Raw genomic sequence first — 27539 nt, 5'->3', positions numbered from 1 at the left:
AGGTGTATGTAAGAGTTTGTGGCTGACGGGTCTGCCCTGCTTTTGTATCCAAAATGCTCCTTGCCCCAGCGATTCGCAACACTTTTTTGCAACCTGATTGAAATCATGATTCAGAAATAAATCCTATTTTCAATGGGGTTTACTCTCAGGTAAACGCTGTGCGTGTGTGTGCCTTAAAATGAATCCACAGGGGGAAACGTGCATGGATTGGGCAAAGAATAAAATCGACCCGCACCAGTATTGCCAAGCCAGCCTGTCTATGTGCCTCTCCCTGTTGAACTTCCGGCGTTTGGCGAAGGCCTCTTTATTTCAGCAGCCGTTTTAAGTAAGTTTGATCGTTTTCATGGTGAACGCGAACCGATTTTGTCTTTAGTCTTGTCCTTTTGTAATCTTTGCTGCCCTCCGCGTAGAGAAGATGCTGCTAAGTAGTTTATAAATGGCTGAGATCGTGCCCGTGATGATGCCTGCTCAGGAGTAAGACCCACTGAGCTCGACTGCACTGACTACCAGGCTAGCGCCTTGTTGGTGGTGGTTTGGGCGCAAGGCCCACTGAAATGGATGCGATTGGCTTGCAGGTTTAAGAACACTCATATTTCCCGAATAGATTTGTGCTGTGATTTGCAACAGGAGCCCTCCAAAACGGGCGTGCAACTTTTTTTTTTTGCAGGGAGTGTTCGGAAACGGTACATTTAAAACAAAAGCAAACTGGGCCTTGTTGCTTTAAAGAGAGGGTTTGCTATGAATAGGGGGTTTTTTTCCCCCTGGAAGCCCCCTTCGTTGTGAGGAAAATGGGTTTAAATTGCGATTTGGGACCTGCTGTAATCTAGGGGAAAAAACCAGAAACTCAGCTTTGGATAGGTCAGGGGTTCCCTAACTGTGGTCTGTTGACCACCACTGGCTCATAAACCCCGTTCAGGTGGTACGCATCACGTCCACATTAAATATTCACAGTGATTTTTAATGACATTTTTAATGCTTCTTATATTGCATTTGGTCGCATTGCAGTTTGCGCGCAAAATGCTAAGTAAGCGGTATTAGAAGCAGTAAAAATATCATTACAAATAATGGAGCATGTAGCACAGTGCACTGTCATTGCTGGAAAAATCCATTTGCAGAGAGGCTCTGAAAAAATTCCCTTCCCTGAAATTCCCCTTCCAACCAGGGATCCTCTCTTTTAAAGAAACCTGCGGAAGGCTTTCTTCCAAAATCGTCCCTTCCCATTCTGGGCGAATTAATCTAGATTAAGTCCCACCCTTTGTTTCCGCCATTCGTAAAACGGATTAGAATGCTTTCACCTTCCCTTTGGTTGGGATTCTGCCCGTCAGATTCAGACCTCCTGACTTTGGTGGTTCATCCCCAGCTGGGGTGGGGAGTCAGGAAATCTTTTCATTTTGATATAATTTCCCGAGAATCTTCCAAAAGAGTATTCCTAGGAGATGGTTCCTTCTTTCTCTGTTCTGCAGGTTGAAGGGAGGGAAAATATTTCATTAAAATAAAATCTGTGCAATGCCCCATGGAGATGTTCCATTCATTAGATGACGGGGAGAGGGATATTTCATTTTTTATATAACAATAAAAATGCAGACGCTTTTCCTCCCAATTTCTACTGTTATCTCCCCCCCACCAAAAAAAGCATTGGCCTTCTCTGCTAGCAAGACCTTGGGGTGACATTTTGGGTGAGATTGCGACTCCTACTTGTTTTCTGTATTCGATTACAATTTTTAAAAAATCAGCCGCATGCGCCTTTCAGGGGCGAAATGTGCATTTAAAAAAAAAAATCCCCTTGATGGTGGAATTGCGCTTGCATGAACAGCAGTTCCTTAATCTAGAAGTAAAATCAACTGTGAGGCAGCTAGAGTTGTGAAGGCCCCAGGAAAAATTGGAGAGAGGGAATATATATTTTTTTCTGGGCCTTCACATTGCTAGGGGCAACTTTTGCCAACCTGGTGCCCTCTATGCCTTTTGGACTACAGTTTCCATGAACCCCAGCCAGCACTGGGGGCTGATGGGAGTTGTAGTCCAAAACGTCTGGAAGGTACCAGGTGGGTGAAGGCTTTGCATGCAAAAAAGCGCCAGGTTCAGTCACCAGCATCTCTGGGAAAGGCTGAGAAAGAGTCTCATTTGAAACCCTGGCAGGCTGCTGCCAGTCAGTGCAGGAGACAGTACTGAGCAAGTCTGACTCTGTATAAGTCTCCGTCCTCTATTCCCTAGGATTGCAGTGTTGAGGTGGCTGTGGGCATCCAAGCTTCCTGAATGGGGAATCGTGCATGCTGATGGATATGTGGGTGGCATCGTAAATTGGATGATATATTTGCATCTGTTCCCTTGGTGGAAAAAACTAAATAGTGGTGTTGAAAGACTATGAATAAATGAAAATAACAGTACATTTATTTTTGTTGTCTCCCTTTCGCCTGGAATGCGGGTCCCGAGGTGGATTGCATAGATTTAAAAACACAAAAACATTCCAAGAGCCACACAGAAGCAAATCCTTAAAAATGTCACTACGAAGGGGTCAAAATTTAACCGAATGCTTGGAAAAAAAAGACAGGTCTTCAGCAGCTGTCTAAAAATGGAAATGCATGGGGTAACAACCATATATTTCTCTGCCGGCCTCAAATGTAGATAGGATCAGTAGCAGCTCTTGGAGACGAATTAATGTGACAAGAAAGGTCCCGAAAGGAAAAAGGGGTAGTTCAGTTTTGCAGCGGGGAAGTCACCCCTGATCACGATTGAGTCTGAATGTTCTACAGCAGGCTTGCGTAAAGCGCCTCTTGCCCGTGTGAGGAGGTAGATTGCTTCCAGGCTGGCATGTTACAAGAATGAATTCCCTTTGTTTCTAGGTCATAGTGACTCACTCAGGAATGTTTCATGCAGGCAGGCTAGTACAGTTTGCAGATTTCTTTGCAAGGCTGCTTGAGTGTGTATTAGAGTTTGTGCATTTCATTTTTGAAAACCTGGGTCGCGCCTGCTTTTTCCGGAACTCAAGGAGGCTAGGAAATCACAGTATCAAAATAATGTTAACAGTCCCAGAGTTAAAATCAGCCGAGCTCAGCTGAGCCTGGGATACGTGAGCAGGTTTGAGACAATTGAATTCGGCCTTGGTGGTGAAAAGAAATGTGGCTGCATTGGACTAGAATTGAGTAAATGGGTCTGGTTCTTTTTTTATATTTTATATAATCTGTTGGGAATCTTACTTAGTTATCTTTTTAATTTTATTTCTGAGGCTCTAACGAGTATTGTCTGTGCTTCTGTTTCCACCATGAGGCCTAGACGCTTGCCTTTTTCTTTTAAAATGGAAGCTCAGGTTCTTAGGAACCCAAATCCTGACTCCCGTGCCGTGTGTTGCTCTGTGTCTGTGGAACAGTCGCGTACACGTGGCCCAGCCTGCTTGCAGCCCAACGATCTTCAGAAACTGGCTTACTTGATCCTTCACTTTTCCTAATTGATGACTGAAAACCTTGTTGGGAGTAATGGAATATAGCAGCGCTTTCTTTTAAATCAGGGCCAGAGGCAGAAGTAGGCGGAACACAGGCAAGCGAGGGGCGTGATCAGGGTTGATAGGACTCAGTCAAGCCAGGCAAAACCACTCGGGTCCAAAGCTGGGTCAGTGAGGGGTGTGAGCTAGGGAGAGTCCCAAGGGCTGGAGGGCTGCATTTGGCCAGAGGTTCCCCACCCCTGCCCTAATTAAACACGCAGATTATTGGGTGGTCAATAGTTTGCATTTGCTGTTAAATACGGTGTTGAAAATGGCCCTTGCTGGTCCCTGGGAGGCTTCTTATAAATCATAAATATGTCAGAAATGCATTGTGGAGTGAGAAGGGCCGTCTGTGGCAGGATTGCGCGGTGTGTGGGATTTAGAGGGCTTGACATGTTGGTGAAAGGGAATTGCTTTTCTGGCTGTTCATGTATCCACGTGGAAGAAATGAAATGGCGTTTAAAGCAGGGACTAGGGTCTCCTTTAACACAGGTGTGGCTTAAAGGCAAAGCGATCTGAGCGTGTTTGAGACAGATATTGCAGACTGCCCGACTTCTTTCTAAACTGAAGGAAGCTGTGCTGTTCCCATTCTTTCAAGCCAGCTTTGAAGGGTTGTGGTTTTTTTCCGTCTGAGCTCGAGGATGGCAAGATTCTAAAATGCACATTTTTTTTCTCTCCCAAAAGACACTTGGATCCCAAAGTAATCCTGGGTGTGCCAGCCCCGGAGAACAAAAGAATGCGGAGGACAAATTGCGGGGAGAGATTGCACAAGTCGCTCAGGTGTTGAAAGTAGGCGAGCCAGTAGCTTTGCAAACTTGGGTGTAGGAGTGCACCGCAGGGCTGTTGTAGCACAAGGCTAAAGCTGATGTTTTGCGTGCCAAAGGTCCCCGCTTCAATCCCCGCCGTTGAAAGATTCTGGACAGATAAAAGAAAGGAGTTCTTTACGCAGTGCAGAGCTAAACTATGGAATTCGCTGCTGCCAGATGTAATGAGGGCCACCAACTTGGATGGCTTTAAAAGAGGAATCTCCTGGCACCTTCAGAGACTAACAGTGTTTCAGTATGGTGCTAGCTGGTGTGGACCTGTCCGCCAAAGCTAACGCCACGATAAAAATTTGTTAGCTGTTAGAAAATGGAAATGGACTGCCTTCAACTCGCTTTCAACTTATGGCGACCCTATGAATAGGGTTTTCATGGCAAGCGGTATTCAGAGGGGGTTTACTATTGCCTTCCTCTGAAGCTGAAAGGCAGTGACTGGCCCAGGGTCACCCAGTGAGCTTCATGGCTGTGTGGAGATTCGAACCCTGGTCCCCAAGTTGTAGTCCAACACTCTAACTGCTATGTCACACTGGATCACAAGATGCACTCTTTCTTTCAAAGCAGCAGACTTGACATGGCATCCTCGCTGGAAGTTTGCGAGAATCGGTCCCGTTCCCCAAATATCCAGGCTGAGGAAGAGCTCTGTGTAGCTCTGTGGATGTCATATTGTGAACCTGAATTGACCCAAGCCAAGGTAGGATTGGGCCCTCCTGTCAACAGTACTGACTGGTGTGCCGCCAGGATGCTTTACAATGTCTAAGAGGCTTTGCAAGATTGGGCTGTAATGTCTCTTGAGAAGCGTGTGCTGCGGCTTGTGTGTTGCGGCGGGAAAGGACAATTTCTCCCTTTTGGATTAAATTGGAAGATAATCTGCTTTGAAAGCCGTCGAGCGGCTCAATGTGGTGTCCTGTTGTGTTGTTATATATATTTAATATAATATTGTTATATATAATTCCTTTGCCTGTCCATGGCGCATACTTGTACTCAGGTGTTGGAAGAAGGCTGGACTTTGCATGTGGATTTCTCATGCCAGTCCAGCTCTCCGCAGAACTCGTGTCAACCTGAGCGGAGAACTTTCTCACTCATTGTATATCTTGTGCCCGGTGGGAGTCTTGGATTTCTTCTGTTCCAGGGAACTCAGGGCTAGATTTGTGTTAGAGCAGCAGGGCTGTGTGGAAAGTGCCCTCTCCATCTTTTATTCTGAACATACCTCTCCTCCTCCTCCAGGGCTGAGTCTGGATGAAGGGAGTGGGGAAAAGCTCTTGAAAGTTTGTAGCAAACCTCTTAGTTGGAGGGTAGCAGTGGGGCGACGACTGTGACACCACCGAAAACACCTTTCCGCCCCCGATTGTTGGAGCGGTTTTGCACTCTTCTGCAACGCTTTTTTAAAAAAATCTGCTGCTTTAAATAAGTCAATAAAACTCAATGAAAAGATGAATGCACAAATTGGTTAAATGTACAGACGGTGTTTTGCTGGAATATAAAGTGGGCTGACAGCATGAGTGAAGAATCCGCTGCATCTTTAAATCAGTTGGCTGGGGAGGGGTGTGTCCTTTGGAGAGTCAAAGGGCCAAATTGAGAGGCTTTGAGGGCCGCATTTGGCCCCCGGGCCTGAGGTTTCCCACCCTTGCTTTACGTTCTTAACGCTGTTTCGCATTTCTGTGTTGGCTTAGTTTCTAGAGGGGTAGCTCTGTTTGCCTTTTTCCAGCAAAAAAGACTGTGGCGTCAGGTTTTGTGCATTAGAGTCTGCTTCATCGGATGCACGAAGTGTTATCCGGAGTTGCAGGTACATAGCTAGATACTTTGTTTGGGGGCGGGATTGTGGGGGTAGAAGTGAGTCCAGAAGTTAATGAAATCTGGAAAAGTACAGTCCATGTGTCGCGTTAGATATCCAAAAGGGATTGACGATTATAAGATACGCATTCAAATGCAGAAATGGCTGTAAGATCTTCAGCCCCACAGAGCGATGGGTGGGTGGGAGTTTATCCTTTGAAGCTTGGAGCATAAGTCTCTTTGCAAACATAAAGACTCAATGGATCTGCTTCCGTGATCCATCTGTCTGTCCCCATTGTCACAGGAGTATAATTTAAAAGTATGTGAACATCAAGGAATTTTTCAAAAAGCAAAACTAATACGAACAGTAACTAGCAAAAAAGAAGATCCTGTTGGAGCCACAATGCATTTTCAGCGTTGCGTTGCCTAAATCTATCCAAACCAGCCAGTTCCTTCCTATGAAGATGCTGTGGAGTCTGATATCACCAAAACATCCATTTTGATTGGATCCATCAGAAAACGTTCTCGATGGGACAAATATCCTGGCATTAGTAAGCCAAGTAACACATATGGTGCGCTAAAAATCCTTTGTTGCCGTTCAATCCAGAAGTTACAGCATTTAAATTGTTGGTGTAGACTTAGGCATTTTTGAAGATTTCCCAGTGGATTGTGGACAGGCTCTGGCAATTCAAAATATGTTTCCTTTATGGGGAATATTGAAAATTGAATCCTGGCACAATCTCCCACCACACACCCCTCGAGTATCTTTAGGAAAGCCATTAAGAGGTTGCTGCAAAGTTTACATTTTGGCTCTGTTTTTCCTCCTGCGAGAGTATAGTCCCTTAAAAAAATAAATGATGGTGTCTTTAACAAAAAAAGGGGGGGGATTCCCCAAAAGTTCAGTATGGTGGTTTGGATTTGTTTCTCAGCCGAGTGTCGAGTCATTTCCGAAGCTGTTCGCCGATGTGACTGCGCTTTGTAACAATCTCTTAATCCGAGGATAACAGAGGCCTGCTTGTAAGCTTATAACTGGCAATTAGCGTTGGGTGGATCAGGTTTTGAAACAGAGGGTTTGTAAAAACAGCGGTGGGCTGTGAACGTTCAGCGCTTTTGAGTTCTGGGAGGCAGGCTGGAAATGTACATCTTGAGATCCGGATGGGAAAAGCTTATATGCTTTTTTAAAAATTACTTTGTATTTTTTAAGAAGAGCCCAAATATCTGTTGCATGGATTTGCAACTTGAGGCCCAGGGTGAAATCCAGCCTTACTGAGGTTCATCAGCTGATATCTCCCAAGTTGCAGATGGTTTCCTGGGTGCTGACCAGGAATCTCTGCTTTTTGGTCTGCTTGGCTTGTAGCTGAACTCTTGCAGACCTCACGTCACTCACCTGAAATAAACCTGGAGCAGAGCTAAGCGCTTGCAAAGAGTTGTGTTGTCTTGGCTGAGCTGGAGTGGGTAGGCAGTCTAATTGTGTTCTGTAAGTACCCCCCTAACCCATCCATATAGTTGGTTTTTAAAATGTATTATTTGCTTCTATGTTGGCTTGCAGCTGAATTCTTGGAGAGCTCTCCCGAAATTAAACTGAAGAGGAGGTAAACTGTTGCAAGGTGTTCTGCCGCGTTGGCTTTGAGCTCTGATTTCAATGTTGCAGCTGAGCTCTTGCAAAGCTGGTGTCGCTCCCCTGACGTTAACCTGCAGAGGAGTTGAGCATGGGCAGAGAATCCCAGTTTGATCTTGCAGCTTGTCAGGGCAGGGCCTGAGTCGCTAGGAAGAGATTCCTCATAGCTTTCAGTGTCCCGGGAACTCTGGAAGCGATACAGAAGAAACTGAATTGGAGCAAAAGTAATTAACGAAAAGGAAGGCAAATGAGGTAGAGATGTGCTAGGAGAGGTCGCTTTCGCCTTCAGAGCGATACACCGACCTCAAAGAAGGAGGATCGTAGGAAGCGGCCTTAGACTGAGTCAGGTCATTGGTCCATATAACTCCATATTGCCTGCACTGACTGGCAGGGGTCTCCGAGATGCCAGAGGCTGAACCTGCTTGTGAAGCAGATGCACTGCTGTGGATCCACAGCCCTTCCCCATAGATTTGCACTTGCAGGGCTGGCCTGGCACCGCCTTCTCCTCCTGCCAAGGGTCGCTAGATGTTTTCCTTCGTGCTGGTACCCACCTTGCTGGGTCGTTGCTAGGCAACTGCCCCATCACTTCCCTGCCCCTTCAAAGTGGCTGCCCCAAGCTGGCTCTCCACGCTGTGGTGATAATGGTGGGGGGGAGGTAGCGCCTCCTCCCCTGCCCCCCAACTTCAAATTAAGTATCTAGGAGGGTTCCGGCTGGCCAGTTCCAGCTGTTGGATCCAGAAACATGATTTTTGTGAGAGAGCTTGGAAAACCAGGAGCCAGCCTTGGTCGCTCTCTGCCAGATGTTGCACAGATGTTGTTCCACTTAGCGGAGAGAGAGAGAGAGAGAGAGAGAGAGAGAGAAGGTGATTTGTAATATTAAAGGCATATGGGGCCAAATTATTGTTTCCTTCATCCTAAGAAAGTGATCCATTCGAGGTTTGTGGCTTGCTCCAGCCTTGCAAATAAGTCCTCATGTTTAATGATACCACCAGCCTCCTGGTGCCCCATTTGTTGTTAGTGGCATAAAGGGAAGTGGGGTAGCGGAAGGACATACCCTCAGGGCTGTAACCAGATAAACCCTACTCAGAGTAGACCCGTTGAAATGAATGGACCTAAGTTAGGCATGTTCATTAACTTCATTAGGTCTAATGTAAGTAGAACTTTGCATTGGATACAGCCGTAGTTTTTTTAAATAACCTTTTCCGTGCCTGCTCGCCTAGGGATACTTATCCTTCTCCAAAGGCGACTAGCTAAAGTGACCGTTTTAAAAGCCTGGCTTGTCCTGTCCCAGGGTCTCAATGTGATTTACCTACTGTTGGAGCATCACCCCTACGAAGAAAGGTCGCAGCACTTTGGGGCTTTTTCATTTCGAGGAAAGGCCAGTAAGAGGTGACACGGTAGAAGTATATAAAATTGTGCCTAGCGTGGAGAAAGTTGGACCTTTTTTTTCTCCCTCTCACATACAACTGGAACTCGGGGACATCCAAAAAAGTTGGGAGATTCAGGGCAGACAAAAAAAAAAAGTCCTCCTTCAACACAGCGCGGAGTTAAACTTACAGAATTCTCTCCTGCAAGAGGTAGCAACAGGCACCAGCTTGGATGGCTTTAAATGATGATTAGACAGATTCATGGAGCAAAAGGCTATTAATGGCTACTTGCCACGATGGCTATGCTTTGCTTCCATCGGGTGGAGGCAATATGCTTCCAAATACCCGTTGCTGGAAACCGCAGGAGGGGAGAGGTGCTCTTGCACTCTGGTCCTGCTTTTGGGCTTCCCATCGGGGCATCTGGTTGGCCACTCTGAGAACAGGATGCTGGACTAGATGAGCCCTCTTTGGCCTGATCCATCAGCCAGGCTCCTCTAATGTTCTTATCGACTGTCTTTTATTTTATTTGTTAATTAATATATATATAACACCTCATTTCCCCATGTGAACAAGGGTTTCAAGTGCAAATCTCGCTTCCCCTCCCCCTGTCCCCCCAAATCCTGTAGCCAGTTAGTTTTGGGTTGACACATACACATTTTTTTTTTGTTCCTGGTGTATGTCTGCTGTAAGCATCTGCGGTCAGAAGGAATGCCAGCTCCCTTTCCTCCCTGCAAAGGGAAGAAATTCCAAATGTTTAGCATGAACGCGAGGCAGAGGATTAAAATTCTTGAGCGGCCAGGCATACAAACCCCTTTTCTTTATTTATCATTTGACTCTTTTTGTTCAGTGAGCCTACGAGTTTTGCGCAGGAGGAAAACTCCTCTGATGGCTTCCCGTCTTTTTTTTTATTATTAAGCAGGCCCCAAATCCAACTGACCCTCCCCATCTTGTGTTAGAAAAAAGGCAGCCAGAGCGAGGAACTTCAGGCCTGGGGTTTCCAAATCCGGCCCTCTGGGCTTACCTGTCAGCTAGCCCTTGGGAGTCTCTCTAGGCCACACCCCCTTCTAAGCCACACCCCTCACAGGCCTTGCTTTGCACCTTCCTTGAGAGCTTTCGCCCTTGAACTCCGATTGTGCTTGCCTGAATGGAGGATAAGGATAAAGGTGTGTGAGATTGTGTAGAGAATAGCTTGTTATACAAACATAACATTTACATTTGTCGCTCCGTCTGCTTTTGCCTCTGGCCACGCCCACCACTAGCATACGGCCCTCGGAAAGTTGCCCAGAAGGGAACATGGCCCCCGGGTTGAAGAAGATCACTTGCTCCTGACGTAAGCATATATGCACGCTAGAAAAATCAGCATTTGAGTATATGGAAGAGAGAGATTAGGGATGTAGACTGGAGATACCAGCAGCAGAGTTGCAATCCAATTAAGGACATTTTAATTGCTGAATAAGATGTGTTCGTAGCAAGCCCAGTTGAGTTCAGTGGGACTTGCTCCCAGATAGTGGCTGTAGCTCCAAAGTTGATCAATATATGTTTTCAGTTTGTAGATAGATTAAAAACCAATGTAATTCTGAGGCCAGAAACAGACTTTCTTAGATGGGCGCATTAGGGATGGGATCTGTCAGCAAGTGCTGGTTCAAAAGCATTCTGTCAACCTAACAGGCCAGTATCGACCGATTTGAATTCCTTCTTTGTCTGCTAGCCGTTGCTTTTACCCATCTGGGCTTTTTCCCCTTGCAAGAAATACTGGTATTAATATTGCTGTTTTGAAAGGAAATGTCAGTATTTTGAAATATCAATACAATTATTGTTCTTAACATTGATATTTTAGAGGCGGATTTTTTTTTTTTTTTAAAGAATCGCTTTTTGAGAAGAGCTGCGGGAAATTGCTACATAAAAATCCGATCTACAACAGTAGAACACGAGTGAATTAAATGGAAGATTCGGTACCAAATTGGGCGGAACTCCAGCACATCCCCAGGGTGCACCGATGAGTCTAAGCTAGTGAGTTTTTTGGGGAAGGAAAAAATCCACCTCTCGCGTTTACGAGCTGAGCGTGCGCACAGTTTTGGTTTGGTGGGTGAAGGAGCGTCTTGGACTTGTTGGAAGTTTGGGAAGCAGATTTAGAAGCAAGCAGACGGCTTTGGAGGTTTGATCAACTGCCCCTCTCCTCCTCTGAAGGAATGAATTATGCCAGTGCCTTGCTGGTGGAGGGTGGGTGGGTGACGGGGAATGCAACATTCCTCAGCTGTGTCTTTCTCATAACTCCCCCCACCCCCGGCCTTCCAAGAGAGCTACTTTTTTTTTTTTTTTGGTGGTGGTGGTCTTGCAGATTCACATCTGGCTGAAATCTGGAGAGCCGGCAGTCAGACCAGATGCGGTGGCTTGAGTTGAGCATGAAAGATTATTCCATAAAGCAACTTTCTTGTGGCTATGTCGGGGCTTGAAAGGATACAAAAATATATGTCTAATGGATCCCCCGCTGCCTGTTTTTTTTTAAAGCTGATAGGTGCCTTGGTAGCCCAATGTGTGCAGAGGCTTCCCTGTTCTCTCTCAGCAAGGAGCTCTATATGGAGACAACATGGAGCCTTATGGGGAAAGGCTATAGCTCAATGATAGAGCATCGCTTCGCACGAAGAAGGTCTGAGGCAGGGCTGGGAAAAGACTGCTCTGGAGCCCTGGAGAGCCGTTGTTAGTCAGTGTAAACAGTATTGAGCTAAATGGACCAATGATCTAACTCAACAGAAGGCAGCTTCCTCAGTTCCTATTTAAATCAGCCGTTAATCCAGAACCATGAGGACTGGAATCTTGATTTATTTTCAGGAGAAGAGAAATGCTGTGTCTCAGTGGTAGACAGTCCGCTTTGCATGTGGAAACTCCCAGTTCAACCCTCTGGAGAGCTGCTGCCAGTCAGTGCAGTCAGTACTGAGTTAGATGGACCAGTAGTGTGGCTCTGTGTAAGGCAAACTTCCTGTGTTCCTGTGCCGCACATGTAATGGGCAACTGCACGTATGCAACGGAACTAGCGCCATCTTTGAAGGTGGCCAATGACGCTTCAGGCTTGTGATCTACATGCGTGTATTTCCATGCACGCAAATGCTGAAAAATGTATTATTAAACGGCAGGGATGGGGAACATCTGTGGCCCTCCAGATGTTGATCGAGTCCTGCTCCCAGCAGCAAGCGTGGCCAATTGGTCAGGGGAATTATGGGAACTGTAGTCCAGCAAACTCTGGAGGGGCACAGATTAGCTATCTCTGTCATACAGGGCTTTCTGTAAGCAGGAGATTGTCTCTTTTTGTATCTGTTGGTGAACACCCACCCCTTCCAAACCCAAGCTTGGGCCGCTGGCAAGAATTGTAGCAAGACAAATGAGATGTTGGATCAAAGCACAGGACACATAAAAGCAATTTAGGATCAAAACAATCAGGTAAATGCAGGCTGCACAGTTTTGAAGCTATTAGCTGTAAGAACTTTTGTCTTCAGTTGGCTGAAACTCTCTCTGGCCATTGGCTCAGCTGGTTGGGTGCTACAGAACACTTACAAACATTCCAACTGCTCAGAAGTGTGTAAAACAGCAACACAAAACCCCTCTCACGAGGGACCTCCAGGGCTGTTGTTGGGAAACGTTTGAGAGAAGAGATGTGACTGGCACACTGGAGTGGGTCAATGTTTTTGGGAGTAGCCTGTGAATGGAGATGTGAATGGGAAATGGAGAGAGAAAAGTCACACTAAACACCAAAAAACCCCACAAAAACCCCTACACTGATGGCTTATTAGAAGTCCCTCCTTGCCTGTTCATAATTTAGCTCACAGTTCATAATCTGTAGCCTGGTTCAACCATATTGGGAAACCGTGGCAGGCACAAAGCAGCAGCTGCTCAGGTTAAGCATAAAAACGCAAGAAGAGCCAGGCTGCTGGACCAGACTGAAGGCCCATCTAGCACGACACCCAGTTGGAAATCCCCACACAGGTCACGATGGGATTCCAAGGTATGTTGCTTCTGATCCAGGAGGAAGCATATAGCCGTCGCGGCTAGTAGCCATTGATAGCTGTATTCACTCTGAATTTTGTTTGCCACCCTGGGCTCCTGCTGGGAGAAAGGACAGGATATAAATCAAATAATAAATCAATTGTATACAGTAGGGCCCCGGTTACCAGTGCTTCGCATTCCGGCGTTCTGCTAATGCGGCGGCTTTCAATTAGGGGAAATTCCCCATTTTAAAGCCGTTTTTGCGCTTTTGCGGCATTTTCGCGTGATGCGCCCCATTATACTCAATGGGTTCCGCTTTACGGTGGCAGTCCGGAACGGAACCTGCCATATAAGCTGGGGCCGCCTATAATCTCCATATCGGTGGCCATCACTTCCTCATCTGGGAGTGAAATCTATAGTTTAATGATGCACTGTTTGAAGAAGAACCTTGTCTGTTCTGAATCTTCTACCATTCATGAGCCTCATTGGTCTGGATGCTGTGATGTCACAGAGAGCCGAGGCAGCCTGATGCAGGGCAGCAGAGGAGTTCTCAACAGAAATTTAGGATTGGAAAGCTAGGATCAGAAAGTACATCCTATTAAACTATGCCACGTATGCATGGCTTTTGAACGTCTGAGGGGCCTTGTAAAAAGAGTGGTTGTGTATTATTTGCTCAGGTTTTATTGTGGTTATTGTGTGACGCTTGTGTGGAGATAGTCACCTGCGGCGAGTAAGAATCCCCTCTAGCCAACAGGCGGGTGGGAAACAATGTTTGGAAACTCTCCAAGGCTTTCCATAGTAGGGCACTGGAATAAAAGCTTACTTGCAAAGCTGTGTAAATGGTACAGGAGTGACATTAGCTCGGCAACTGAAGCTGATGTGGAAGTAAACTGCTTCTGTTTTGGAAAGGTGGAGTGAACGCACCCCATCGTACAGAGCTCTCTGGCTGAAGTTGGCGCAACCGCTCTGCAGAAGATAACCCATTCAGTGACAACACAATGGCTGCACCCTGCTGAGGTTTTCGTTTTGTCACTTGGGCGTTTTGGAGCCCGGACAACAGCTTGGGAGATGACAGGCTCTGAATCTTCTGGGTCGCTTCCCCCGTTGTGAGGTTTTAATTTCGCTGTTGAGATGAAAGCAATCTTTTGTTTTGCAATCCCAAAGCTGGCCAATTCATTTTTTCCAGGGCAACGATCTAAACAACACTTTCTTGTTTCTTCATTATTATTAGCCGTTGTAAGATCCTTGAGTAAGCCCCTTAGAAACATGTCCTAGTTGCTGGCGGAGATAGTGAGGAGAGCCAAAATGAGAATACTTTAAGAACATTTAAGAAATGGGGTGTCCCAAAGAATAGCACGTCAAGGATTCGGTTAGAGCCCCATGGCAGTGGGATTAAAATAAAATAAAATTCTGAGGTGTTTTCTATCTGTGGCAAAGCTGTTAACTCCCCTCCCTTCGCATCCTGAGGAAGCTGATTGAAAGCCCAAACATTTTTTTTATGGCTTCCTTCTCTTGTGATTTTTTAAAAACATTGAATTAGAGCCAAAGGGATATGATGAGCATCTATTTCCATTTTGGCCTCTCAGTGACATGATGGGAGAGGTTGTTTCCCCTTCCCTAAGGCACATAGGAGGCTGTCGCATGCCAGTTGAGACGCCCTGCCCATCTGGCTCCATATTGTCAACTCTGACTAGCAGCAGCCCTCCAGGGTTTCTCACGGGGGACATTTCCAGTCCTACCTAGAGATGCTGGGGATTGAACGTAGGTCCTGTTGCCTGCAAAACAGGTACTCTATACAACTGACCCAGTTGACTGAGGGAGTGGCGACTGAGAGCCATTTGTGATCCTTCCTCCCAGCTTCATCCCGCAGGCTAATAAATGGCCAAATAATCTGCGGTGGGAAAGTTGGGATTTGAACCCAGGACGCTCTCGGCTAATTCTGTTTCTCTCTTCCTCCATTAGACTGCAAGGTATTCTTTAGAGAGCTTGTTTCTGAAAGGATTTTATGGCTCACTCAAAGCGCCGTAAAATCCATGGCTGGTAATCAAAGGCAGTTTCCGGAGATAGGTGAGCATATCATTTGGGGGAATTTGCATCCGGGGGGGGGGGAGTAAAAAACAAGCTTGCATCATTTTCTGATGCAGAGATAGCCAACATGGTGCCCTCCAGATGTCGTTAGACTGCGACCACCTTCACACCATACATTTATTCCACTTTCAACAGTTGTGGCTTCCCACAAAGAATCCTGCGAAATGTGGTTAGTGAAGGGTGCTGAGTGCTGTTGGGAGACCCCTATACGCCTCACAGAACTACAGTTCCCAGAGTTCCTTGGGAAGAGGAACTGATTGTGAAACAACTCTGACAGTTGTAGCTCTGCGAGGGGAAAAGGGGGTCTCCTAACAATGCTCAGCATCCTTCACAAAGTACCGTTCCCAGAATTCCCAGACAGCCATGACTGTCTAAAGTGGAACAATAGTGGAATAAGTCTGTGGTGTGAAGGTGACATCTACAACTCTCAGCACCCAGCACAGAAAGTCCTGCTCTGGAGACCAGGCAAGGCTATTTATACCAGGCCTGACCAATCAGAAGGCTCTATAAAGCCTGCCAATCATAAGGACCAAAGATGTGCACATTCCTTATTCTGTAAATAGGACTCTGAGGCCTGAGCTCACGGTAGCTTTCTGGGCTAGGCCGCAGCCTCCAGCCACGAGGCTTGGTTTTATTGATTGATTAACTAAAATTATATCCCACCTTTTCCCTGAGAAACTCTTAAGTGGCCTACGTTGTTCCCTCCCCCTCCTTTTACCATCACAACAACCCTGTGAGGTAGTTTTTTAGGCGGGGAGATAGCGACCAGCCCAAAATGACCCAGTGGGCTTCATGGCTTGGTGGGCATTTGAATCTGGGCCTCATCCGCACTATACATTTAAAGCGGTATCATCCCACTTTAAACAGTCATGGCTTCCCTAAAAGCATTGTGGGAATTGTAGTTTGTGAAGGGTGCTGAGAGTTGTTAGGAGACGTCTATTCACCTCATAGAGCTCCCATTCCCAGAGTTCCCTGAGGAGAGGGATTGATTGTTAAACCACATGACTGTTGTAACCAGGGGCAGGTCCACACCATACCTTTAAATCACATCCGATGCATCTTTAAAGCACATGACGTCCCCCAAAGAAACCTGGGAACTCTGGTTTCCCCCACACAGAGCTACTACATCCCGGCACCCTTAGCAAACTACAGTTCCCACAATTCTTTGGGGAAAGTCGGGTGTGCTTTAAATGTGTGGTGCGGATCGGCTGCTTTCAGTGTAATGCAGACAGGGCCTTAGGCTTGTTCGCACGTTACACTGAACACAGGTACAGGCTGACTCTATGCCTGCACAAGCGTTTGTGGGAGTGAGTGCACACATGTTGGTTTGTACGGTTCAACTGTTGTGTACACAGACAGTACATTTGTTGAACGCTACATGTGAATGCCTGCGCAAGTGCACAGCTCAGCTGCTTTTGTACACAGATTGTGCAATCGTTGAATGTAATGTGTCAGCGCCCCCACTGGAACCCAGAGATGGGCAGAGCTTGGAGAAGTTACTTTTTTTGAACTACAACTTCCATCAGCCCAATCCAGTGGCCATGCTGGCTGGGGCTGATGGGAGTTGTAGTTCAAAAAAAGTAACTTTTCCAAGCTCTGGTCAGATAGGAAACCTGTAGCCCTCTCACTGTTGTTAGACTACACCTCCCATCAACCCTGACCCTCGGCCATGTTGCCTAGGAGTTGGAGCCTGGCAGTATCCAGAGGTTTCACTCCTCTGTTAAGCACGACACCATGCTGGCTTTCTTTAGTGACTCGAGGCTTCTACAAAGATGCTTAGCAACTTGGCCAGAAATAAAACACAGCCTTTTGGCTGTGTCACCGGCACAAAGCCACGGAAATGTTAAAACTCTCTGCAACCCTCAGTCCGATCTCTTAGCAGCACTTTGTGGTCTCGGTGGCCTGTGCGATGACGTCTAGATTCTCTTTGGCTGACGATTTTGTGTGTGTGTGTGTGACTTAAATCACATACGCAACTTTTAAAAGACTGTGACAGACTGGTTCTCCTCTCTCCTCCCTACCCCCCCAATAAAGAGCAGAGGACAAGCCGTCACCATTTTGCACCTCTAGTTATTGGGGATCAACCAGGGATTTTTTTTTTAGAGCTGATTTGTGAATTCTTTTCATTGCGTATGTTTTGAATTGGTACCGTATTGCAGCTGCCTGATGAGAACCTTTTTTTCAGCCCAAGGGCCGCTGTCCTTTCTGGGCAACTTTCTGGGGGCCACATGCCCGGGGTGGATGGGGCCAAGGGCAAAAGTGGGTGGATCAACACATCTAAAGTTTACCCCTCTCTGTCCTTCAAGTCAGAAGCATGATCAGACTTCAAGGCCGCACGCCAGCCAGGCAAAAACACTGGAGGGTGCGAATCAGGGCCGAGCCTCCCAAGGGCCAGATAGAGAGGCTTGGAGGGCCGCATGGAGAAAGGTTCCCCACCCCTGGTTTGGGAGGGAAGGAGACCGTTGAGGGACATGATAAAGATTTTCAAAAATATGAATAATGGTTATGAAAGAGTGAAAAGTCTAGGTGAGCTGGTGAAACTGTGGTTGTTGGATGGTCTGAAACCGACAAAAGGAAATCTTTCTTCATAGCAATTTTGTTAACATATGGAGTTGGTTACCACAGGATGTAAATGGTCCCCGTCCCCCCCCCACGTCGGCTTAGAAGGCTTTGAAAAACGGCTTAGAAAGATTTGTGGAAGATGCAAGTCTTTTGACTCCTGATAGTTTGTGACAGCTAAACGAAGACCCCATGTTTAGAGGCAGTGTACCTGTGTGCCACAGAGCTGGGAGTGGTGATGGTGCAGGCAACAGCTTAGAAAGGCTCTCTCCACTGTGACTGGCTTGAGGGTTTTTTTCCCCCAAAGACAAAATCCTATGCTGTGTTAAGCTTCGGTTTGATTCAGTGAGGCGATTTCTGACATTTTTACCCATTACAGTATAAACCTCTGGAAAATCCATTTGTGAGGGGAAACTGCCGGTGTACCATCAAATGCGATGTTGTATATTTTTTTAACGGTCGTTGGCTTGTTTAATATCATCATTCAGACTGGGACGGCGGACAATTGTGTCAGACTCCAGGTCAGAGTTTCCTTCAGCTCTGTGGCGAAATGCTGCAGGCAGAAAGGGCTCCCTGTGTTGACTGGCTGAGTATTTATACCAGGCCCTGGCCAATCAGGAGGCTTCATTCTTCCTGCCAATCACAGAGGCTGATAATTCTGCCTGCTTTCGGAATTTCTCCTTCCCTCCAAATGGTGCTGGAGGAGAACTGTTATAGTATTTGCTGCCTCGCTTCAAGGGTATGCCAAGGGCTGTCAGGCCCTTCAGCGCATCTCATTATGTCTCTTGTTATTAAGCCTGAGGACAGAATGGAACCAATGGGTGGGAATCCGCAGGCAAGCAGATTTAGGCTAAACATTAGCAGGAACAGGCGAACAGCATGAGCTATTCAACTGTAGAACGGACGCTCTTAGGCGTGGGGTGTGTGTCTCCTTTCTGGAAGGTATTCAAGCAGAAGCCAGGGGAGCTGCCGTTCCATTCTGCATTTCCGATCCAGGGGGTAGAGTAGATGACCTCTGTGGTCTCTTCCAAACTTTTTTATTCTTGGAAAGTAATGAGTGGAGAACTTCAGGCCTGAGGACCAAATGTGGCCCTCCAGGCTTTTCATTCTGGCCTTTGGAACTATCCCCAGCCCACACCCCTCACTGGCCCTGCTGTGTACCCCAAGTGTTTTATTTCCTGGCTGTGTTCTTGACCTCTGATAATGCCTCTTGCTTGCCTAGATGGAGGATAAAGAGTTCTGTGTGAACGTGTGTAGAAGCCAGCCTATAGTACAAAGGTAAAAATGTACATTCGTTGCCCGCCCGCTTTGTCTCTGTGCTCACCCACCACTGGAATGTGGCCCTTGGATGCTTGCCCAGAAGGGAAGGTGGCCCTCGGGCTGAAAAATGATTCCCCACCTCTGGTGTCAGTGAAATCAGAGAGGTTCTAACCCTACCTCAATTTCCCTTGCTTTCCTCTGTTGTCTCTGTTTCTAGGTGGTAAGCCCCTCTTCGGAAAGGGACCTATCTGGGGCCATTCTTTTGAAAAGCACGGCTGGAACTATGCTAATAGCAAACCACTTCTGCTGCTTTCTCCTAGCACCGAAAGAGATTTTGGACCTTGTCGGGAACCTGGATACCAGTTGACACACCCCATTTTTAAGCTACTCTTCCTGGCTAATGCAGCCATCGCCAACCCCTGCACACTTTAGAATTTATTTTACCTCTCCGTTTCTATGACCTTGGGAAGGTGCACTGTGGCGAGAAATTGTTTTGCAGGGGGGGATTGTGCCTGCTGCTATTCAAGGCCATCTCCCCAAGATAAACTCTTTCCTCTGTGTGTGTGTGTGTGAGAGAGAGATTTATCACTGCTTTGTCCTTGAGCAGAATGTTACGCCAGCCTGAAAATCTGTTCCCGGTTTTCCTGGCAGCTAATAACCACGTTCAAAACGATCACTCTGATGCAGCGGGAAAATAGATATCAACATATTAAATTTGCTAATGGCAGCGGCAACGAATAACGCATATCATTGCATTTTACAGCCGGAGAGCCGCTATCTTGTCTGTTTGGCCAGACAGCTCATAACTGGTGTGTGCAGCTTGGCAAAGGGGAGCCGGCATTTCCTAGGGAAATGTGATGGTTTTCTGTGCTGGATAATGTGCATCAAAAAGACACAAGAGCAGCAGCTGTTGTTTTTAAATAATTTTTTTTTTTTTAAAGGAAATGAAATACTGCATCTGAAAAAGATCAGGGAAAACTGATTGAGCAGCTAAAAAGGGTTTGGGGATATATTAGACTTAAATTAGTTCATTACACCCTCGGTTCCCACACTGTCCTAGTTCCCATATCAGCAGTTAACTTCGCTGTGTTGTTATAATTACCTTTATATCCCACCTTTTCTCCAAGGAGCTCAAGGTGGAGTACAAACACAGTTCTCCCTCTCCCAATTTTATCTTCACAACAACCCTGTAGGTTAGGCTGAGAGACTATGACTGGCCTAAGGTCACCCAGTGAGTTCTGTTGTTGTTATTGCATATCCCACCTCCCTCCAAGAAACTCAGGGTCAGCATGGATAGTTCTGCCCTCCCATTGATGCTCACAACAACCGTGCAAGGTAGGTTAGGCTGAAGGAGAATGACCAAGCGCATGGGGATTTGAACCCAGGTCCTATCAGGGCATGTGGTTGGCCACTGTGAGAATAGGATGCTCGACTAGATAGACTAGCAGGCAACTCAGGTTTTTAAATTGGGTTTCGCTGGGACGCTTCAGGAGAAAAGGTATGAATCCTGGGAACGCTCGAGTCCAACAAAGCAACCTCATTGGGGTGTTGTACTTATTTATTTTTTTGCTCCCAAATCTTTAGTGTTGAAGACAGTCTGGACCTGATTCTCCTCAAAGGCTTTTTCTCCCTCTGCTGGAGCTCGTCCCTTTGAACGGGATTTCCGTACGTGGAAACTCCACAGCCGCAGCCGAAGGGAGCAACCACGGATGCCAGTTCATCTGGGCCTCGGTTTCCCCTGCAGCTGATGCAGCGTTCAGGCAAATGGCTTTGGTTTCTCTGCAATAATACGGCACCAAAGCAAATAAGGAGGGATCCCACCGCAAAGGCAGGGAGGGGAAGAGGCGAGAGTATCGTTTTACTGACAGTCCAGGCCAGCCGAGAGGTTTTTAACCTGTTGTTGCTGAGCTTTGGAATAGCCTCGTTCTTTGGAAAAACAAAATCACTCCCCTTGAGGGTTTTTTTTTAGTTCCTTCTGAGAGTGAGAGGCCTCATGCTTGTGTTTGTGGCATGCACCCTATACCCCTGTTTGTCCCTCTGGGATCTCTTTGCACCTCAAATATCCACCCTATGCCAATAGGGACAGCATGTAGGCCAGGAGTGGGGAACCTCAGGCCCAGGGCCCAAACGTGGCCCTCCAGGCCTTTTCATCTGGCCCTTGGAAGTTTCCTTAGGCCACTCCCCCTTCTCCGTTACCCCTTGTACTGGCCCCCCTTTTGCACCTTCCTTGAGTGCTTGGCTGGAAATGTGTCCTTGAACTCTGATCATGACTCTTGCTTGCCCAGATGGAAGTTAGAGAGGGATGTGTGAGTGTGTGTAGAAACCAGCCTACCATGCAAAGGTAAAAATTACATTCATTGCCCCACCCACTTTTGCATCCGGCCCTTCCCACCACTGGCACATGGCCCCCGGAAGGTTGCCAAGGAAGAGAGGGTGGCCCTCGGGCCAAGAAGGATTCTTCAGCCCTGATGTAGGTGTGTGGTTGCATGCCTCCAACTAACTTTTACCAAGTTAGCCATGTGTATTATTTTCAAAGGGTCTTCTTGTAAAACTAGCTGCACCTAGGGATGGGATCTGTTGGATGGTGACGGTTCAAAAGCATTCCATCATCCTAACAAGCCAGTATCAATTCAAGTTTGTTCTTGTCCGCTAGTCGCTGCTTTTACTGATACGTTTTTTCCCTCACCAAAAAAAATACTGATATTAGTACGGATATTTTGAAAGGAAGCAGCGATAAAATTAATGTTCTTCATGTTGGTATTTTAGAGGCAGATTTTTTGAAAGAAGAAATCCTTTTTCAAACATAGCCATGAAAATTGCTACATCCATCACGTCGCCTCCGGCTCACCTTTTCTCTAAACGAACCTCCCACCCCTAACGCTGCAACCTTTCCTCGTTTCCCTTTTCTGAAAGGACGGTCGTTTTGCTCCTCCAACCGGCACTTCTACGCCTTGTCTGCTAAGCCTTGGACAAAAGACTCCTACGTAGCTGGTGCTTTTAAAAACAGCCACACACAACACCTGAATGCCAGAAGTTTGGTTCTTTCCCCCCTCCCCCAGGCTAATAAAAAGGGTGTCCAGCCCAATAAAATGGATGCCCGCTGCCTTATTCGGTAAAGAATTCCTCTTGGCAGAATGCTGCAGTGCTGTGCCGCACCTTGAGCTTCCCTTGTAATGATTAATCCCCGTGTTGTTTAATTTTATTCCGTGGGGGCTGTTTAGGCAAAACTAGACCTAAAGAAGACCACTCAAGGTCTTTTGCTCAGGGTCGCCTAACAAATGTTGGCTGCAACACAACCAGGATCCTTGCTGTCCTCCCTTGCGTGTGACCGAATCTTGACATTTCCTTTTTGAATCTCAAGTTTCTAGTACTTGTTATTGCAGAGGGGCTCTTTTTGGAATGTAAGCTTTGGGTGTTTGTAAAATCCCACAGATGTGGGAAGGCCATTGAGCCTGTTAGGAAACCATGGTTTCTAAGGCACTCTTAGGGTTTTGTTGCTGCTGTTGACTCCCAATCCCTGGGTCACTATCAGGATAGGTTTTGACAATTGCCAACGTGGACATGTTGACATGGCAAGGAATGGTCTGGAAGGGGGCTCTGTGTTCCTTTGAAGTCATCAGCCAGAATATTTGGTTGCAGATCTCTAATCCACGGTATGAATTCTGAGTAGATTGCATAGACTGTGGCCCTCCGCTCAGGATAAATTTAAAATTGTTCTGCTGGATCAAGCCTTAGTTCCAGTGGTGGCTTTTAGAGCCCGTGAACCTTTCTAGTTAATATGTCTGTTCTCGTCAGCCTTTGCAAGATGGTTACGAATCTCAGAATCCCTGAGCTCACGGGGCCTCAGATTAAGCAGGCAGAAAGTGCTGATTGGTTGATCAGGAAATTGGAGAAGCCAAGATTGCGAGGACTTTTAGGCCTGGCCAATCTGGGGACTTCACGCTGCCAGCCAACCAGGCTCAAATGTTATGCTAAGTTATATTTTTTGTTATTTATTTATTTTTGCTGCTGTTGCTTTGAGAGACCACCACCTCAAAAGCGGCTTATAAAGACTAAAAATTGCAGGTGGAAACAATCAAACCAGTGAAAACGTCCCTGTAAATATGGAATGGAGCATCAAGGACAGGGCTAGCTATCACAGTGTCCTCCAGATGTTGCTGGACTTCCAGCTCCCATCAGCCCCTGCCAACATGGTGACTGGACAGGCATGATGGGAGTGGTAGTTCAGTAACATCTGGAGGGCACCGTCTTGGCTACTCCTGATAAAAAATCAAGGAGGGGGTGGGACAGGAACTTGGTCCTTGTAAAAAGCCCAGCAAAAGAGGATAGTTTTAACCAGCCGTTGGGAGGTGAAAAAGAGGCAGAATCGGACGCCGCTCACATGGAAGGGGGAGTGAAAGCCTAGGGGTCACCACTGAGCAGTCTCTGTTGTGTTAATTCACCAGCTGAATCTTGCATAATGGTGGCACACAACAGCTCCTCCTCTGGAGACTTGAGTCATGTACGGGAGTAAGTTGTCCTTGAGATACCCTGAATCCAAGCACTTGGGGGATTTAAAGGTAACTTTGAATTGGGTTCAGAAATGGACCAGAAGCCAGTGTGTGTACGAGCGATATGTGCCAAGTAACCGGCCTCTAAGAGCCATTGATACCACTTGTACTTTCGGAACATTCTTCAAGGGTAGCCCTTTGAAGAGAACACATTGCGGTAGTCTAACCAAGAGGTGTCCCAACTACGTGTGACGATTGCATGCCTTTGTGGGCTTAGTGGCACAGCACCTACCTTTGCATGCTCAAGGTCCCAGGCTCAGTCTCTGGCTGAGAAAGGCTCCTGTCTGAAACCCTGAAGGGCCACTGCCAGTCAGTGTAGGCAACACTGAGCTAGTCTGACTCTTGCTGTTTTGAAGCTCGCCTGAAGGACCTCTCTGATTATTTCCACGCCACCTCTTCTAGTTGATAGGAAATCGAACCTTGCACCGTTCCTTCAACTGTGTGTGGAATATTAGCCTCAAGAGCTGGAGAAACATGGATGATCTGGAACAAATTCCTTTACTGAGGCTTAGAGCTTATTACAGGCATCAGCAGCCCGTCAGAATGAACTTGGCCTGCGTTCCCGCTGTGAGCATCTGGGCCAAAGCAAACATAGCAAGATCTTGTTACCCTTGCTTTAACAAGATGAGGCATTTGTGAGATAAAGATTTTCTTTTTTAACTTTTCGACCTCACCTCCCTACAAGCTTTGCCTGCCTTTGTTTAGCGAAGGAAAGTTGTGTTCATCACAGAGGCATTTTTTTAATGGCCTTAAAGCGAGAATGCCCGGTTCAGGATTGCTTAATGCAGATTTAGTTCTGCTTGAACAGTGTGCTCTAGTGGTTAGGGCTGGGGTGGCAGAGCCAACATGGCCTGTGGTGGATAATGGGAGTTTTAGTCCAGCAACAACAATAGAGGGCCATATGATGTCCACCCTGGGTTAAATAAACTTATCTGCCAGGATATCCAGGTTTGAATCCCATGTAAGCCATGAAGCTCACTGAATAATCAGTCTACCTCATTGGGTTGATGTGAAGTTAAAATGGAGGGGTACCACATATACCATTCTCTGAGCTTCTGGGGAGAAGAAGGGCAATGAAAGTGGAAGTAAGGAATGAACAGTTTAAGAGGTCCTGAGTGTATCCTCTTGACATGTAAATAAAGACTCTAAAACTGAAAGGATGTGAAGAAGAAAAAAAAGGGCTTACTGCTGACCTAAGTTTTTATGACATCAATTATAATCTAGTTGGATGATGATGATGAACAAATTCCTTTATTGAGGCTTAAGAGCACCCCATTAGAATGAACTTGCCTTGTGTTCTCACTGTCAGTAATTCCGCAGTAATAATAAAAATTATTAATAATAGGATCATAGTCTACGATACATTTTCGAAAGTTGTTTGATCACGATGCATTTGAGCGCCTCTGAAGACACCGCAACCAAATTTTCTGTGATGGCTTCTGAGATGAAGGAGCAGGGGTTTGGATACAATTGGGCGTCATTTTGAATCAAGATGGTGGACCAAACTTTTCAAAACGGCACCAATTTTAACCACTGATTTCAAAACGGCACTGAATTATTTGGGGTCTCTTAGAATTGCCAGGCAACGCCAGGTATGAGGCTGCTGGTGTGTATATGTGTGTGTTTAAATAATATTAATAATTATTATTTTTATTATTATTAAATTTCTGTCAATCCCTTCCTCCGAAAGGCGCCCAAGATGACACCAGTGGTACCAAAACGATTAAATATAAAATAAAATAAAAACATGTAAAGCATTTTAAATAGTAGTAGTAATAGTGATAATAATAATAAATATAATCATAATCGCTATTAACAAAATGTGCTGCTGTCGTAAGAAAAAACCCCTGGTCCCATGTGATCCTGTGATAGTCTACTCAGAAGTAAATTCCGCTGAATTCAATGAGACTCACTTCCCGAGTAAGCGCATATCGGATTCCACCCTAAGTATTTCCCCAGGAAACCGTAGGAGTTGGGCTCGTTTTTCGTTTGTTATTATTTTTAATTGAATTTTGAGCCCTGGCGATCTTCAGCCTGGGTCCTGTGAGGGGGTTTTTCTTTGAGCAAGCAAACATGAGAGTGAAATTTATTTAATTATGCCCTGACAGGCCGTGTCAGGGAGGAAATTGAGTGAAGCTTCGTTGTAAGGAGAAAATTCTAGACTTTTAAAAAAAATTGTGCTCATATTTCAGCTAGACAAAAGCGACGTTTCCTGAAGAGGCGGTTAACATATCTGTGGTTCCTCTGTGTGTGTATGTAACCCAGAAAACACGGATTTTGGGAACGGTTTTGTGGCAACGTGAGTGTGTGTTGAGGTGGTTGTTTTAGGCCTGCGTGCTGTTTTCCTTGACAAATGAGGGCAGAAACTGGGTGAGGTGAGGCTGGGATACCATCAAAAATGGCATCCCCCTGTGGAGTTTTCCTCTTTTAACCCACCCGTGACATGGAGGAACGCTGGCCCATGGAACTGCGACCATTTTGTGTGGCCACCGGCAGGCCTTGGCCTTATTTCAGAAGCTCTCTGCAAAGCAGATCCGTTCAGTCCTCTGGAAAGAGTGATCTGGCCCTGTTCTGGCAGCCTGTTGGCTGGGTGGGGAAAGAGGGGGTGAGGGAGAGGGAGAGAGAAAAGGGGATGACAAAGTGGGGGGAGAGAGGAGAAGGTGATGGAATGAGAGAGGAGGGTAAGAGAAGGGGGTGATAGGGAGAGAAGGGGTGATGGGAAGAGAGGGGGTGAGACAAGGGGGTGAAGGAGAGAGGAAAAGGGGTGACAGAAAGAGGAGGAAAGAGGAGGTGATGGAATGAGAGAGGGGTGAGAGAAGGGGGTGACGGGGGTGAGAGAAGGGGTGAGGGAGAGAGAAAAGGGGGTGACAGAAAGGGGGGAGAGGTGAAGGTGATGGAATGAGAGGGGGTGACAGAAAGGGGTGAGGGAGAAGGAGAAAGAAGGTGATGGAGTGAGAGAAGGGGGTGAACGGGTCAGAGGAGGGTGAGACAAAGGGGTGATAGGGAGAGAGGGGGTGATGGAGAGGGAGAGAGAAAAGGGGGTGACAGAAAGAAGGTGATTGAATGAAAGAGGGGTGAGAGAAGGGGTGATGAAGAGGGAGAGAGAGAAGGGGTGACAGAGGGGGGAGGAGGAGGTGATGGAATGAGAGAAAGGAGGTGAGAGAAGGGGTGACGGAAAGGGAGAGAGAGGAAAGAAGGGGATGGAATGAGTGAGAGGGAGAAGAAGGTGAAGGGGTCAGAGGAGGGTGAGACAAGGGGGCAATGGGGATAGAGGGGATGAGAGAAGGGGGTGATGGAAAGAGGGAGAGAGAAGGTGATGGAGAGAGAGCCTGTGAGAGAAGGGGAAGAGAGAGAAGTGATGGAATGAGGGAGTGAGAACAGGTCAAAGGAAAGGGGTTGATGGTGAGAGAAAGAGAGAAGGGGGCGATGGAATGACAGAGAGGGAGAGAGAGGGAGGGTGTTGGAGAGGGAAACAAGGAGGTGATGGAATGAGAGAGAGGGAGCCCGGGGGTGGCAGGAAGATAGAGAAATGGGGGTGGCCTGGCCAACATTTGCCTGTGGTCTCGCCCACGACTGGCGTTGGCCCTACTCGCTGCCAGAGTGTGGCCCTGGACAGAGTAACAAAGGTCGTCCACCTGTGGCCTAATAGGCACAATTACTGTATGTGGCAGATTTTCCTCCTGGCCTTCCCCTTGAGAGCGAGCAGGATAAGACATTCTGCTGCGCCACCTTACAGTCTGGGTGGCTGGCGAGAGCGAGAGGCTGTTTCCTGAGGGGCTTCTTTCATGTCAGACTCTGGGCTGCTTTTTACGAGCGCGCCGGAAACGCGTGAAGTGATTTTATGGGGCTTTGGATTGTATATGGTGCAGAGTGGGGGTAGTGCCTCTCGTGGTACACCTTAAGCCCTCCAGCGTACCCAGTCAGAAAATGCACGTCCTTTCGCAACCCCTGGTGCTGTGGAGCAATGCGGCTGAGGAAAGCTGATCTTTGATCGTTCAGAGGTGCTCTTAAATTTGATAGGGGAGAAAGAGGGTGAGGTTTTCGTGTTAAGGA

At 46.9% G+C, this 27539-nt stretch overlaps 1 protein-coding gene across 4 annotated transcripts in view; it reads left to right on the top strand.

The window, feature by feature from the left end:
• The window catches only part of NXN (nucleoredoxin), a 102355-nt gene that overhangs the window by 34517 nt on the left and 40299 nt on the right, over positions 1-27539 (top strand). Inside the window, exon 1 of one of the 4 annotated variants that reach the window (XM_061605279.1) lies at positions 4853-4987. The exons of the other annotated variants lie outside the window; for them this stretch is intronic. Within the exon in view, the coding sequence (XP_061461263.1) occupies positions 4868-4987 (120 nt within the window). The 5' untranslated portion in view covers positions 4853-4867. Of the gene's footprint in view, positions 1-4852; positions 4988-27539 lie in introns of those variants that run through there. 4 annotated transcript variants of the gene reach the window in all.

This window comes from Rhineura floridana, chromosome 21 (genome assembly GCF_030035675.1).
Source record: "Rhineura floridana isolate rRhiFlo1 chromosome 21, rRhiFlo1.hap2, whole genome shotgun sequence".
In the NCBI taxonomy this organism is placed as follows: Eukaryota; Metazoa; Chordata; class Lepidosauria; order Squamata; family Rhineuridae; genus Rhineura; species Rhineura floridana.
The sequence above is the reverse complement of the archived record's forward strand: the minus strand, read 5'-3'. Positions and strand labels throughout refer to the sequence as shown.